Source organism: Acomys minous, assembly GCF_964271855.1.
Source record: "Acomys minous genome assembly, chromosome: 2".
In the NCBI taxonomy this organism is placed as follows: domain Eukaryota; kingdom Metazoa; phylum Chordata; class Mammalia; order Rodentia; family Muridae; genus Acomys; species Acomys minous.
The window spans coordinates 57,763,918-57,779,855 of record NC_140484.1 but is presented as its reverse complement, the minus strand read 5'-3'; the positions used below and the strand labels follow the sequence as shown (position 1 = coordinate 57,779,855).

The 15,938-nt window shown below is 49.9% G+C and overlaps 1 protein-coding gene across 2 annotated transcripts in view; it reads right to left on the bottom strand.

Annotated features, from left to right (window-relative positions):
- Positions 1-1,095: 1,095 nt before the first annotated feature.
- CHID1 (chitinase domain containing 1) overlaps positions 1,096-15,938 on the bottom strand; it is a 33,690-nt gene continuing 18,847 nt past the window's right edge. For both annotated transcript variants that reach the window (XM_084771857.1, XM_084771858.1), the window contains exons 9-13: positions 14,639-14,740; positions 12,671-12,826; positions 1,728-1,808; positions 1,504-1,546; positions 1,096-1,281 (exon numbers count right to left, since the gene is read on the bottom strand). In XM_084771857.1, the coding sequence (XP_084627983.1) occupies positions 1,183-1,281; positions 1,504-1,546; positions 1,728-1,808; positions 12,671-12,826; positions 14,639-14,740 (481 nt within the window). In that variant the 3' untranslated portion in view covers positions 1,096-1,182. The remainder of the gene's footprint in view (positions 1,282-1,503; positions 1,547-1,727; positions 1,809-12,670; positions 12,827-14,638; positions 14,741-15,938) is intronic.

The window sequence follows — 15,938 nt, the reverse complement described above, 5'->3', positions numbered from 1 at the left end:
TTGGCAGGTGTCAGACAGTTGGCATAGTATCCACCTCAGGGATCCCCTGGCCCAGCACCCCAAGTTCTCAGCCTTGGCTACACTGGCCTGAGTGAGTGGCAAGGGACCACCTCTATTTTAGCAGGTTACAGTCAGTAGGTGGTCCAGCTGATGACAGGGTAGGGCTTTGCCCACTCCAAAGCAACTCCAAGTGGAAGAGATCTGGCAGTGACTCATGAGTTGGGCCTGGCCCTGTTGTCTTAGTATCTTCCCCATCACAACACTCAGGATCCTGAGCTGCAAATCTCAGAAACTCACATGGCAGAGTCCTGCTTGGGGTCTCTGGCCTCTGTGGGTTGGGGCTTGGCCAGTGACTTAGAAAGCTCTACCTAAGGGCCTGCGAGACCCTACCTAAGGGTGAGAGCTCTACCTAAGGGATCACTGCCTTGAGATCATACCCAGCAGGGCACGAGGGGACTTGGAATGAAGCAGTGAAGAAATAAGGGTCAGCTATTCTTCCTTTGTTGATGCTTCAAAATTCCTGGACATTTCCCCAGCAGTGGCTCAGCCTGCTACAGTTCATTAGGGAAGAACTCCTCTGGTCTCATGGTGCCTGTCCCACTCACCCTGCAGGCAGGCCCCATACTGTCATCTGGTAGACACGGCCTGGACTGTGGCCCAGGGCATTTCACAGAAATAAATCCAGCTTTTCTAGATCAGTTTTTCCTACATGGTCCCACAGCCTGGTCACATCCAGCTAGTGGGTGTAGCACCTGCTGCAGGTATTGGGCATCTTGTTTGAATACATACCTGTGTCTGTGGCAGGCAAAGCCCTCGGTACTGCCCATGTGAGGCTTTAGGGTGATGCTAGGAAGGGCTGTCTTTGCCAGGACTAGCAGACTCTGTGATGGTTCATGTCTTCCAAACCCGTATCTCACACAGGCCTTGCAAAGCACTCTGAGCCCAGCGCCAGGCTGTCCTAGGGGGTGTGAGCTGTGTTTTTCACCCGGCTCACAGCAGGTAGCAGTGAGTAGTGGGTAGGAAGGGCCCCAGTTCTCATCCTGGGCCAGGAAACACCCAAGCCTGTGGGTGCTGCTGAGTACCACAGCAGAGGTCTCACAGTAAACAGAGAAGAGGCCTGTATTTCACCAATTACTCCACGGCTTAGAAAAGTCCACAGTCACTTGGGGGTTGCTGTCCAGCCTACAGCAGGTCATAGAAGTAATCCAGGCCTTGGCCCAGCTCCCAGATGGAGACCCCGACGCCCAGCTCCCTGGCTAGCTCCAGCCGCACCTGCAGAGACTGTGGGCAGACAGAGGTGTAGGCACCTGCTCCACCCACTTCCTCACTACCCCAATGTACCCAAAGTTATCCCAAACATGGGGCAGTGTGTGGCTTGGAATCAAGACCACAGGACAGACCTCCAATGCAGATGCCAAGTACTGATACCATCAATGTCATCTGGCTAAAACTGTCACCCCCACCACACCATTATGGTTGACGGCCAAAGCACATGGCACATACCTTCAGAGTTGGGTAGAAGACAACATGCCTCCCGCCGCGATTCCTGCAGAAGAGATGGGACCATGAACCCTGCCTTCTGGCTAGGCCCAAGGACAGTACTCTCCTCCTGCCAGGGTTAAGGCCCACCAGTCCCAGCCCCCCACTGTCCCCCATCCTCTGTTGCTCCCTTATCAGTGTCCTCCCCACAAGGCTTCCTGCCTACAACTTGGTGGGCTACAACTCACTTCTTGTACTCAAAGAAGTGTTCCGCAGCTTGGCTGTCCCACACCACTCGTGGCCTGTGGTCCTTCAGCGTCTGTATGTACCTGGAGAGATGAGGTTATGGGTGTAAGAGCTGGCTAGCCACATACCCCAGGCCAATCCTAACCCCCTGCTTCTGTGTGGCTGTGGCTGTCACAGAAAGGGTGAGGAATACATTGTCACTAAAGATCCACAAAGAGCCAGCAGCACTCTGTTATGTTCAGCCAGAAGGCTTGGGCAGTCAAACCTCAAGGTCCCACTGTTCACAAGTCCTGCATTAGGAAACCACACTTTTTATGAGCTTCCTCGGGGAAGTCAGTGCTCAGACCACCTGATGCACCCCCAAAATGAGATATTCAGTGTCTAGATGACAACTGCTCCACCAGGCTGTGGGCCAAAGATTAAAGGACAAGCTTTTGCCAGGACAGTGGCCAGAAACATTGGCTTTGATAGGCTGAGTCTTCCAGGCTTTCCTGTCCCCAGGGAGACACTGCTGCCTCATTTCTAGAGCTGCAGTGCTGCCCTTCCCAAAGAAAGGCCTGTTCTCTACTGCTGGGGCCAGGACTGGAGTTTCCTAAACAGTGCAAGGAGGACCAGGGGCACACAGCCAATCATGTGCTGCCCATCTGAGATGAGAGCAGCGTCCCTACCAGAGAAAGGCCACCACAGCCACAAGCATGTTAATAGACTGTCCTCTGTAGGTAGAGGTCTTCTCCCAGGCCCAGCAGTAGTCAGGACCTGTTGTGGGAGGGTGCTCACAGGGTACATGCAGCTGGAGCCTCAAGTGGGATGGTCTTCAGGGATACTGGTCTGGGCTCTGAGAGAAGACACAGGGGACAGCAGGGGCTCCAGCAACCTGGTCTATGAGGCATGGGAACCTCTAGTACATGGGAGCTTGGGATGGATGGAGTAGCAGAGGGGCTGCCTTCTAGATCTGAGTTGTGGTTGTCTTAGGCTCCTGACAAAAGGAGGAACAGTGCTGGGCAGGGCAGGGCAGAGCCCCAGCAGCCCCCAAAGGGATCTTAGAGACTTGAAGAACTTTCATCTTGTCCAGCAGTGCTTAAGAGAGTGTAAGGCCCTGGAGAATGGCCCTGACCTCATAGTGCATTGAAAGTCCCAGCCAACTTCAGAGAGCTGGGTTCCTTCTCAGCTAGTGTGTGTATGTGTGTGCATGCTCCACCCTGTGGGAGCAGGAGTGACCAGAACAGAAGGACTGTATGCCTGCATTCAGCAGGAACTGCCTAGGCTTGGAGCCATCTACAGCTTCTGTGACTCCAGTGGAACATCATGTGAAGGGCAAGCTCCTCCTGAGAGCCAGGTTTCCAGGCACGACAGCAAGCGCCGCCACGCCTTTCTGAGATGAGGCATACGTAATCAGGATAGGAGACAATGTGTGCAGCATGGGTAAGGGGCTATGTGAGAGGAGACATATAGAAAAATAAAAAAGGTAAACAAGCCTGGAGGGGGAGCTGGAGAGATGGCTCAGAGGGTAAGAGCACTGACTGCTCTTCCAGAGGTCCTGAGTTCAATTCCCAGCAACCACATGGTGGCTCACAGCCATCAATGATGAGATCTGATGCCCTCTTCTGGCCTGCAGGTGTACATTGCAGGTAGAGCACTCTACATAATAACTTAAAAAATAAACATACAAACAAACAAAGGTAAGAAAGCGCAGAGGATGGCATGGGAAACTGGTCATGAGCATCACTTGAAGCCTACAGGAAGGTACAGTAAATCCTTAGGTTAGAAGAAGTTGGAACGTCTGTAGTCAGCAAGCTCACTTGTGTCTAGGGATTGGGCTAGCTCAGAGACACAACAACTTCAGGGAAGAAGAACTAAGGACCAGGCACTTCCCTCAGCTAAGAAAGGCCTCAACCACACAGTGACCGATTCCATTCTCATGCAACACTCACAACAGGCATGTCTTCAGGGACACGACCCAGGGTGTAGGCCAAGAGGAACTGAGAGATTGAAGCATGACTAGTAAGGGGTAAAAGGCTTCTTTTGGGGGGAATGATGAAATGTTCTGAAATTGGAAAGGGTCATACAACTTTGTGAATATACTATTTACACACTCTGAAATGGGGGGCGGTGAGTAATGGTATATGACACAAGACCTCAGATGAAAGGGTCAGGAACGCTGATGAAACCACGTGAGGAGCTTAGAGCACCAGTGATAAGATTCTCAGGCCTTCCTGGCTCACAGCCTAATGAGTGCACTGATTTTTAGGCAGGGACAGAGGATAAAACTGCTCAGCGACGGGAAAGGAACTCCCACTCTCAAACTTCAAATCTGCAGTAGGATCCTCAGCCTCCCATGATGGGGCCGGCAGTGATAACTCAGAACAAGGTTACGACCCCACACAGCTGACACTGTGGCCCTGGTCCTTTCTAGCTCAGCTGTATATGGGTCCTGTGACATCACACTAAACTCAAAGTTCCAAGAGGAACTGACTACCAGGAGTACCAACAAAAGCTATTTTGGGGCAGGCTAGGGAGATAATTCAGCACGTAAGAGCACTTACTGCTCTTGCAGAGGATCCACGATTGGTTCCTAGTACCTACATAGTAGCTCACAACTGTCCAGAATTCCGGTTCCAGGAGCTTTGGATCTCTCTCTTTTTTAAAACCTCTGTGGGCACCAGGCATGCACATGGTGCACATGCATACATGCAGGCAGAACATTCATACACATAAGGATAAATAAATAGGGGGCTGGAAAGATGGCTGCTCTTCCAGAGGACATGGGTTCAATTCCCAGCATCCATATGGTAGCTCACGGCTGTCTGTTATTCCTGCTCTAGGAGATCCAGTGCTCTCTTCTGGCCTCTGTGGGCACTAGGTATGCATGTAGTACCCAGACATACATGCAGGTAAAACACCCACACACATAAAATAACTTCCTTAAAAAATTAAAAATATGAACAAGTAAATATTTTTTCCTTTTCCTTTTCTTTTCTTGTTTGTTTGTTTGTTTGTTTGTTTTTTGGTTTTTCAAGACAGGGTTTTTCTGTGAAGCACTGGCTGTCCTGGACTCACTTTGTAGACCAGGCTAGCCTTGAACTCACAGCGATCCGCCTGCCTCTGCCTCCTGAGTGCTGGGATTAAAGACTTGTGCCACCATGCCCGGCTTAAATATAAACAAGCAAATCTTTAAGCCTAGCTTGGAGTCATCCCTACAAGACAGAAGTCTGGTATTTCCACTACCATGATCTGCCCAGGGCCTAACCCTGCAAGCTCAGTCTAGAAGGAGCCCTATCATCTCCTTAGGGTACCCCTCACAAGACATCTGTGCTGAGGGCCAACTCCAAGGCTAGTATCATAGGCTGACCATGCAGAGCTGGCAGGTGACAGAAAGCCTTTTTCTAGGCTCTGTTCATGAGATCTCCTAAAAACCAGGGCTGTCAAACAGAAGAATTACATCCCATCATTTGCAGGAGAATGGATACCATCAGAGATAATCATATTAGTGAGTTAAGTTATAGACACACACACACACACACACACACACACACACATGCATTTAATCCCAGCACTCAGGAGGCAGAGGCAAGCGAATCTCTGAGTTCAAGGCCAGCCTGGTCTACAGAGTAAGTTTCAGGGCAGCCAGGGTTTCACAGAGAAACCCTGTTTCAAACAAACAAAATAAAACAAAAAGGTGGCCCAGCAGTTAAGAGTACATAGTGAGTACTGTTCTTGCAAAGGACCCAAATTTGCTTCCCAACACCTACATTGGGATAGTCACGTCACACCCACCTGCTGTAACTCTAGCTCCAGGGGGATCTGGTATCTCTGACATCTGCATTCATATACATACACCCCACCACCACAGTACATATAATCAATAATAAAAACAAATTAAAAATTAATTTAAGAAACAAAACAGGGCCGGTGAGATGGCTCAGTGGGTAAAGTTGCTTGCCAACAAGACTGATGACCTGAGTTTTATTCCCCAGAATCCATATAGTAAAAAAGAGAAAAGCCAACTGCTGTATGCTGCCCCCAACTCCACACGAGTGCTGTGGCAGGCGTGTGCTTTCCCACCCCAAAAATAAATTAATAAAAGTTAAACAAAATGAGCCAGCCGGTCATGGTGACACATACCTTTAATCTCAGCACTTAGGAGGCAGAGACAGGTGGATTTCTGTGACTTTGAGGCCAGCCTGGTCAACAAAGCTAGTCCAGAACAGCAGGGCTATACAGAAAAACCCTGTCTCAAAAAAAAATATATTTATTTATTATTTATACAATATTCTGCATGTACATCTGCATGCCAGAAGAGGACACCAGATCTCATTATAGATGGTTGTGAGCCACCATGTGATTGCTGGGAATTGAACTCAGGATCTTTGGAAGAACAGTCAGTGCTCTTAACCTCTGAGCCATCTCTCCAGCCTGGGCATCCGGTTTCTCTCTTTGCCATAGTTAAGAGTTCTCAATACAGGACACAAAGTTATCAGCTATGTTGATAACAGAACTTGCCTTGGCTTCACAGGGTAAAGCGGAACAGGGTAGAGATGCTCATTAGCACCAAGACTGGCTCTCCATTGGACAGGCTGCCTGGACCATGATGCCTTCCAAGTATATCACAGGATAATTACAGCATCACCATGTTGGGAGGATCCCACATACTTCCTGGCCAGCTGGCCTGGGTTCATCACATCACCAAGTAAACTATAGCTCATCACTAGGATGATTCTATGGCCTGCAGGCAGGGTGGAGTCAGAGGACATGGCCCAAGTGAGTTTAGTTTTCATAGGGCAGAAGGGAGGAGGTAGCTGTCTAATAAGGGCATGAAAGCCCATGTATGTGCAGTGGCTTAGTTGTGGTGTGTAATCAGCCAAGTGAGGGGACCAGGACAGGCATCCTGAGCCTCATTTCTGTTACTGTGAGGTGCCATAACTCTAAAGACAGGCAATGAGCAGGCCATCCCAGAGCTTCCGCCGTATCGATAAGGGGCACTACTCTGCCAACCCCACCACAGGGCAGGCACAGATGGTCGGCCCGGCTGGTAGAAGCAAACATGCCACAGTCATTGGCTTGAGTGAGCTGGTCAGTCAGCCCATCACAGGACCTTGGCTTCATCTACAGCTGAGCAGATGGTTAGGTGGCTGAACCATGTCTTTCCTTGGAGAGGACTAGAGCTCTGTGCTGGAGGCTTGGATTATCACAAAAAGGGCAACTGAAAGGCTGGAGAGATGGCTCAGTGGTTAAGAGCCCTGGCTGCTCTTCCAGAGGACCTGGGCTCAATCCCAGCACCCATATGGCAGCTCACAACTGTCTGTAACTCCAATTCCAAAGGATCTGATACTCTCGCACAAACATACATGCAGGCGAAACATCAATGTATATAAAATATATAAATCTTAAAAAAAAAAAAAGGTAGCTGAATCCTATAGGGCTTAGGCCACTCACCTGCTTCCTTGGTGAGTAGCAGTAGGACCCTAGTCAACAGGTCCCCTCACCTTCCCCTAGATGCTGTGCCTGGCCTGGGGGCCTAGGGGGCTTCTGTTGAGCCTTGGCAGCAGGGGACAGGTCTGCTTGTCACACAGCTACCTCTCTTATCGAGATTCAACCATACCAGAGCGGTCGGACTATAACATGGAAGAAACTGTGACCCGTGGCCGCAGGATTCCCTGTGCATTCTGCTTTGAGAAAAGAAGCCAGTTGAAATCTTTGTAGAGGGCCTGTCTATGAACGGCCCCTTGATCCTATACACAAGTCTAAGGGAACTTGGTGGGTGAGCCACGGGCAGGGTTGAGCCCTAGAAGGAAGGATGAGGTTGACACAATGTCAGATGGGTGTTATCACTGGTAGGGTACCAGGCAAGGTCAGGTTTGGCAACCTCAGAAGCAAAGCTGAGATGCTCAGTGGGGTGCAGCTTTGAGAGTATGGGGACTAAAATGAGTAAAGCCAGGAAGTGAAGATGATAGACTTGCCTGACCTGGTATGCTGCTCCCTGTGTCCATCCATGGCCAAAGCCTAACCAAAGGTGGCCCAGGCATGAGAAAACACAGCAGGTGAAACTGATGCTCCCTTATGAGGCCCATCACTGAGAACAGAACATGTGCAGGCCTGTGGGCTGAGCACACTAACTGGGTCCAGATATGAAAACACTTTGTACATAGGAGACCTAGCTACCTCTACCCAGAGCCAGTTTGGGGCTCAAATTTTACATAAGAGACTCTTCCTTGGAACCCTGGGCTCCCTACAGGGTTCTACAGCCAGCCCCAGGCCTGGCAGGGGTAGGGCACTGGTGAGACCCTCCCTTCCCAAGGCCCAGATCTGCTGAGAGGAGATGGATAATGGCAGGGCCAGCCCAAACCTGCCCTGTGAGCAGCAAACCCTTAGGCCAGACATTCAAGGCTTTGTAGATTTAAAGGTCTCTCACAGCTTACGGTGGGTCTCTGCTGGCTTCGTAGCAGATGCACAGCCTCCTCTGGGGGACTCTCATGTTTCTGGTATAGGGCTCCCATGGAATACTCTCTTATACTATAAAACCGCTGATGAGCCCAATTTGCCACCTGTCCTGGCAGATGGGCTTATGGTTGAGGTTTATACTTCATCAGTGAATGCCACTTAAAGCCAGGGTGCCCAAAGTTACGACTTGGGGACCTTGAAGGAAAGAGAATTCATACCACTGGCTGTCAGATGATGCTTGGAATTTTGGGAGTGTAGGTATAAGGTTATTGTGAAATTTAAATGCTGATTTCTCTTAAACCGTGCCCCACTCCCATATCTGGTTTTAATCCTTGTTCTGAGAATCTCCTGTCTCAATGTTATGTAAAGACTGTTCCCCAATTGTTCCCTGATATGCCAATAAAGCAGCTTACAGCCAATCACTGAGCAGGGAAGAGAATAAGGCGGGACTTCCTGCCGGCCAGGGGAGGAGGAGCTAGAGGGGGAAGAGGGGGATTCAGCATGGAGAGCTCTGGAGACATGAAGAAGGAACTGGGGCAGGGGAAACTACATCTCTAGGATGTACGCTGGGAGGAAGCCAAATTAGCTTGGAGGGTTAAGAATAGATTAATAACTCCTCAGTTTTTATGCCATGAAGCTTGTTTAAATAATATAAAAGAGTCTCAATTATTGGTGTGATAGCTGGGTTAAGGGAGAAACTGAGAAACAAACACAGTTTTAAAACAACAACAACAACAACAACAACAAAACCTGTAGGCCGGGTGTGGTGGCACACGCCTTTAATGCCAGCACTCGGGAGACAGGCAGGTGGATCTCTCTGAGTTTGAGGCCGGCCTAGTCTATAAGGAGAGTTCTAAGACAGCCAGGGTTCTTACACAGAGAAACCCTGTCTCGAAAAAACAAAAAACAAAACAAAAACCAAACCAGATAAGGAAGAAAACAGGTGGCTTCCATGAATTTGGGCAGCAGAGACAAAGAAGACGACAGCACTGGATTTGTTCTGTCTTGCCACGCGCCCTGTACATATCCCAGTGGGAGGAGAGAAACAGGCTGAACGGATGGGAGGTCCTCACTTTGGAAAGACATGGCTGGGAGGGGACCCCATGAGCAATGTCACCGGGCACCATACAAAGTGTGTAGGATGGGCTGGGAGTAGCAGATTGCTTTACCCAAGGAAAAGGACCAACCACAGTTGACAGCGACATCAGTGAGCAGAAGGCGAAGGCAGAGGATGAGGAAAGCCCTGAGCTAAAAATATAAGCACTTCTAGAAATAAGGATAATGAACCCCAGATTTAGGCACTGGAAGGAGAAGACCCCACAGGATACCCCCAAACAGAAGGCCTATCTTACCCTGTGCTCCTGTAAAGTGGTGGACACCACACAGCTGAGGCATAATCATGTGAGTGTAAGGGAAAGGGGACTAATGGACAGGGTAAGAAGTAAGCATGGGGGGCTGGAGAGATGGCTCAGAGGTTAAGAGCACTGACTGCTCTTCCTGAGGACCTGGGTTCAATCCCCAGCTCCCACATGACAGCTCACAACTGTCTGTAACTCCAAGATCTGACACCCACAGACATAACATGCAGGAAAACACCAACGCACATAAAATACATAAATTAAAAAAAAGAAGTAAGCATATGAGTTGGGCATGGTAGCACATGCCTTTAATGCCAGCATTCCCAGAGGGAGGCAGGTCTCTGTGAGGTTGAGGCCAGCCTGGTCTATAAATTGAGCTCAGGATAGCCACAGCTATGCAGAGAAACAAAACAATGAAGAGGAAGAGGAAGAGGAGGAGGGGGAGGAGGAGGAGGAAGTAGTAGTGGTAAACAGAGGAAGCTTGTCTGCAGGGAGGGGTCGGATGTCACTGGGGGTGAGCTGTACCCACTTAGGGGACCTCCGCTGTCCTGAGGCAGAAATCTCCCAAGAAAAGGCTCTAGCAGTTGCACACATCAAGCTGCCCGCTGGCAGTGCTTGTGGGACGTTCCTGCTGTGCCCTCCTAGGTCTCTGTCCCTGCAGGTCAGCCCTATAGTCCTGAACAAAATGAGGGCACATGCTCCTGATAAGTACCATCGAGCCAGGAGTCAACTGCAGGGTCAGCGCTCTGGCTGATTCTATAGCCATGAGGATGGCTATGTAAGTCTGGCTGGTTATTTACTCTGGCCTTGGGGGAAGTGGCCCTGCTGAGTGGGCATCGACACTGCTGCCCTGACAAGGTGAGGCTGGGCAGGAAGCATCTTTCTGCACGGACAGGCTGGCAAAAGCAACCGGCTGCCAGACCTAGCCCCAGGGAAACTACTTTCTCCACCTAATTGTTTCCCTTGGGTAGGCCCATATCCAGGTTGGAGCATACATGCCCTCATCTTCCCTCAGAGGAGCCATTAGCGAGACGAGGGCTGAGAGGTACTGCCTTCCTTCCCTAGCGAGGCGCAGCCTAAGGAGGCTAAGAAGAGCTTGTGTGGATTATGTGTGCTCTGAGTGGGGCAGCCCCATGTCTAGTTCCTGTGCACATATCTTCAGCTTCAGACACAGGACATAGACGTGAGAGGCTGACTTCACAACAATCTACTGGAAAACAGTAGGTGACCAGCCAAGGCCTTGACCAGCTTCCTACCCTGTCTGCCCCATGTGTGGGGATCCTTCTCAGTCAGCAACCCCGCCCTACCCTGTTTGCTGTTAGTCCTAGGCTCGTGACACAAAACAAGCCCAGCAGCTATGGGCTAGGAGAACAGCTTGTAACTCAAGTCTGTAATGAACCCCAGATGTTAGGACCAGTTGTGAGGATACAGAAGAGTGCACATGTGTGAGGAAGGCAGAATTGCCACCCACGGCTTTGGAGCATGGTCCACCCTAACACCCCACCATGGAGAGGCCAATGCAAGAGTGGTTGGATGAGAGGTGGTCTCAGCTTTGATGAGTGTAACTCCACAGAGTACAAACAGCCAGGGGCTGCAGAGAAGTGTTCCAGCTCTTCCACTCACTGCAAGCTCAGCTAAGGGCCAGCTAAGTCAGCTCTGGCTTTGTCCTGGCCAAGCTGGAGAGAAACCTTGAAGCAGAGACTAAAGAGAGCATCAGCACTCAGTACAAGGTGGCAGCCTGGCTTCTGCTCACTGGCCCTGGGTAACACACGCATAGCACCCTCTGTAGAATTTGCCTGGGGGTCAGAAAGCAATGGCTGCACCCAGGGGTAAGAGCAACCAAATCTCAGTCTCTGGATACCACTCTCCACCAGAAGCCACTGGGAAAGTGGGAAGTTTAAATGGCTTGTTTTTGTTTGAAACAGTGTGTCAGTGTGTATCCCTGGCTGGCCCGGAACTTGTTACATAGATCCACGCTGTCCTGAAACTCACAGAAATCCACCTGCCTCAGTCTTCCAAGTAGTGGAATTAAAGGCATGTACCATCATGCTTAGTTAGGCTTCTAAGCAACTAACTGCACCCAAAACAAAGACCCCAGACTGGTACGGAGGCTAAACTATCTAGCATTTAATAGTGAAATTCACAACATCTAACACCCTCAGAGAGGGCTACACAACAGTCCCCACCCCCTCACTGAGGGAGAAGTTACCCACGGAGGCCAGCCAGAACCCACCCAGAGGTCAGAATGTGCAGAGGGAGACCTTGAGCAGCACCTCGACTGAATCCACAGAGACATGAACGAGAAAACTAGTAGATGTGACATGAAAAGAACCTGGGTGTGGTTAGTGGCAGAGAGAGGATGGCAAAAGACACCAGCCTCCTCAGAGACAGCAACAGAGAGCAACCAAAATCAGAAGAAAACCATCTCAAGTCCAACACATCTCAGGAGCCAAGGAGCGGCCTCATCAGGCCAGCACACACCCACATCTGAGGGAGCAGAGAGGGAGGGAGTTGAGGCAACTCCCAAATGCTTCCCAAACCTAGTAGAAAGTGTGAGTGCACAATCCGTGGAGGCTCGAACACTCGCACAGGCAGCACAGATTGAGGTAGTCAAATTGCTGAAACCCAACAGCTAGTACTGAGGCTGGCAGTGGGGAAATGTGTACACAAAGAGAAAGTGGAAGCAATGCTTTAAAACAGTGATGCTTGGGTTCATTAAAAGCACGGAGCTAAGACATTGGAGGAGACCCTCAGTGGAAGAAATGATGGGGCCGGAATAGGAAGGGCCGGTCCTGGCCAAGTCCACATGACACAGGTGCTGCCTAGAGGACCCATGCACAAGCCATGTCCAACCCAGCCAGCATGACCAACCCTCTTCCCAGTAGCAGGACAACTGATCACGGATGCAGACCTTGGCTATGACACCGACACTGTGGGGGAGGTGCTAACCATCACGGGCCTGGGGTGTGTCCAGCAGAGGACTAGGACTTTCTACCCAATCTATATCTCAGATGCCACAGTCTGTGAAGCCCAAAAGCACCTACCCTTAACCTTCTCAGTCCCAACCTTTATCCCTTTCCCCAGGGATTGGAACCACACCTCTATGACTGGTCACACCTGGAATGTGACCAGGAGGGTCCTGGGCTCACCTGGCCCCAATGACAGGCTCACGGGCATCCTTGGAGGCTGCATAATCCATGCCGTAGAAGTTCAGTCCCAGGAGGATCTTGCTTCGCCACTGTGACTTAGGATCCAGGACCTGGACACAGGCTCGAATCCATGACAATGGAGCATTAGGGCCAGGCCTGCGAGTTCAATGGGGAATAGGGCCACTCTTAGCAGAAGGCAGGAAGCCCTGTGTCTGACTCTAGTTTGGTCCTCTAGGTCCCCTTGGGTCCATTTCCTTCAGTGTTATGGCAAATACCTCTCAAGGATTAGGAAGCCAGCTGGGCTCGGTGGCGCACGCCTTTAATCCCAGCACTCGGGAGGCAGAGGCAGGTGAATCACTGTGAGTTTGGGGCCAGCCTGGTCTACAAAGTGAGTCCAGGACAGCCAAGGCTACACAGAGAGACCCTGTCTCAAAAAACCAAAAAGAAAAAAAAAAGAAAAGAAAAACAAACAAACAAACAAACAAAAGAATTGGGAAGCCAGATGTCATGGCACACACCTTTAAACCCGCTTTCAGGAGGCAGAAGCAGGAGAGCACTATGAGTTCAAGGCCAGCCTGAAGCTCCAGGACAGCCAAGACTTCATAGAGAAATCCTGTCTTTAAAAACAAAAACAAAAACAAAAACAAAAACAGGGCTGTGGTTAAGGGTTTAAACTGCCCTTGCAGAGGACCTGAGTTAAGTTCCTATACCCAGAGGCTTACAAGTGCCTATAACTCCAGCCTCAGGGGATTCAACACCTCTGGACTCCTTGAGACCCCACAAACATGCCTATACCTCTAAATGAGACACATATATGTATAATTGAAAAATAACAAGATAAGGGGGCCTGGAGAGGTTGAGAGCACTGATTGCTCTTCCAGAGGTTCTGAGAAAACAAAACAAAATAACAACAACAACAAAAACTCAAAAGCCTGGTGTGGTGGCACAAGCCTTTAATCCCAGCACTGGGGAGGCATAGGCAGGCAGATCACTGTGAGTTCGTGGCCAGCCTGGTCTACAGTGAGAGTCCAGGACAGCCAAGGCTACACAGAGAAACCCTATCTCCTATCTCGAAAAAGCAAAAACAACAACAAAAAACCCTAGAAGTTCTGAATTCAATTCCCAGCAACCACTTGGTGGCTCACAACCATCTATAATGAGATTTGGTGCCCTCTTCTGGCCTGCAGGCACACATTCAGGCAGAACAATGTATAATAAATAAATAAATAAATCTTAAAAACAACTACAACGAAAAACCCGAGATAAATCTTAGAAAAATGAGACTTTGGAGCCAGGTATGGTGGCACACATCTTTAATCCTAGGACTCAGGAGGCAGAGGCAGGTGCATCGCTGTGAGTTCAAGGCCAGCCTGGTCTACAAAAGCAAGTCCAAGATAGCCAGGACTGTTACACAGAGAAACCCTATCTTTGAAAATGTAAAAAAAAAAAAAAAAAAAAAAAAAAGAAAGAAAGAAAGAAAGATGAGACACTGAACACATCACAAAAATTTTTTTACAAGGGTCAGAACCAGAAACATATCATTTAAGTTTTGCAGGCAAAGTGGCCCTGGCACCTTTTGATGGGACCCACAGGTGTCTTGCATGGGGCCAAGTACTTACGTGCACTCCCCTCCCCCTCCGCAGCCCTAGAGCAGTAAGAGCAGGTCTAAAATACTGAGCAAGGACGGGTCAGCAGACATGCAGCTGGGGCCAAGGCTCCAGGAAAGCAGTAGTGGCAGATAGACAGTCTATGCCTCTGTCACTGGTGACAGAAGTTCCACCCAGCAGGGACTTCCCAAAGAACCGTCACCAGCTTCCTTTTGGCAGCATTCAGATCCAGAAAAAGTGACTGTCCATGTATGCTGAGCCACAGAGCCCATAGGCAGATGTCTGTTTGAGAGAGCACGATGCAGGCCTCTATGTTCCTGAAGACCCACCTCACCTAAGCACCCTCCCGGCCCATACTCACTGCTGTGACGTGGAGTAGTCATATGTCATGAGGCTGAAGCCATCTAGTATGGGGGCCAGTTGCTCAAACTCCTTGTGTGTGAACATGCCCAGCTGGTCAGTCCTGTGACAAGGCAAGCATACCTACCTTGAGTTACTACGCACGGACTGCTGGGCTTCCCTACAGTCAGAGCGTGCATGCTGCCTAGGATCCCAGCCTGTGCCCCTTCTCCTCCCTCTAGGACAGTGGTTCTCAACCTTCCTAATGCTGGGGCCCTTTCACATAGTTCCTCATGTGGTGACTCCCAACCATAAAATTATTTTCATTGCTACTTCCTAACTGTAATTTTGCTACTGTTTGAATAGTAACGTAAATATCTGTGTTTCCAACAGTCTTAGACAATGCCTGAGAAAGGGTTGTTCTGCTCAAGGGGTCACAACCCACAGGTTGAGACTCATTACTTTAGGAAGCACTCCAGCCTATTTCCCCTCAGGGATGGAGCCAGTGTGCTATTTTCCAGGGTCATACATACTCTAGGTGCTAGGGTGAGGGCTGAGGTCAAACAGAGATGTCCCTCTTTCCTTACCTCTGGAAGGCTCTGAGCAAAAGAGGGGCAAGAGCTGTTCCAGAACCATTCCATAGTGGGAACATATAGAACAGGACAGACTCAGAGAGGTCTCTGTTGCCTAGACAAAGATGAACAATTTCCCTGTGCCCAAGGCCTGGGCCTCTGTACACACATTATCTTGGCCCCATAGTATAACAGCTGTTCCTATTCCTGCTCCCAATCCAATGGGTCCAAACATTCCATCTAAAAACATGATAAGGAAAAGCCAGGTGTGGTGGCACATGCCTGTAATCCTAGCACTCAGGAGGCAGAGGCAGGAGGATCGATGTGAGTTTGAGGCCAGCCTGGTCTACAAAGTGAGTGCAGGACAGCCAAGGCTACACAGAGAAACCTTGTCTCAAAAAAAAAAAAAAAAAAAAAAAAAGACTGATTGTTCAGTTGAGGGAAAAAATTTTTTTCTCTGCTACACCCTCACCAGCCCCAGGCAAACTCAAAGATCAGGGCGTCAGACAGTCTAAGTGTGCCATACAAAGAAGATGCAGCTTGGGGAATACACGGGCCCCAATCCCCGGACAAACGCCTGACTTGGGTTCCTCTCATTGGCAAGGGTGGGGTCTCTGAGATGCAGGAGCAGACCCAGCCTGGGATCCACCAAGGCAGAGATGGAAACCTCCTCACCTAGCACCGAGTGGTCAGCTCAGCAGACCCAGGAGAGGGAGGTTCTAGTAGGGAAGGGTCCTCAGAGCTGAGTCC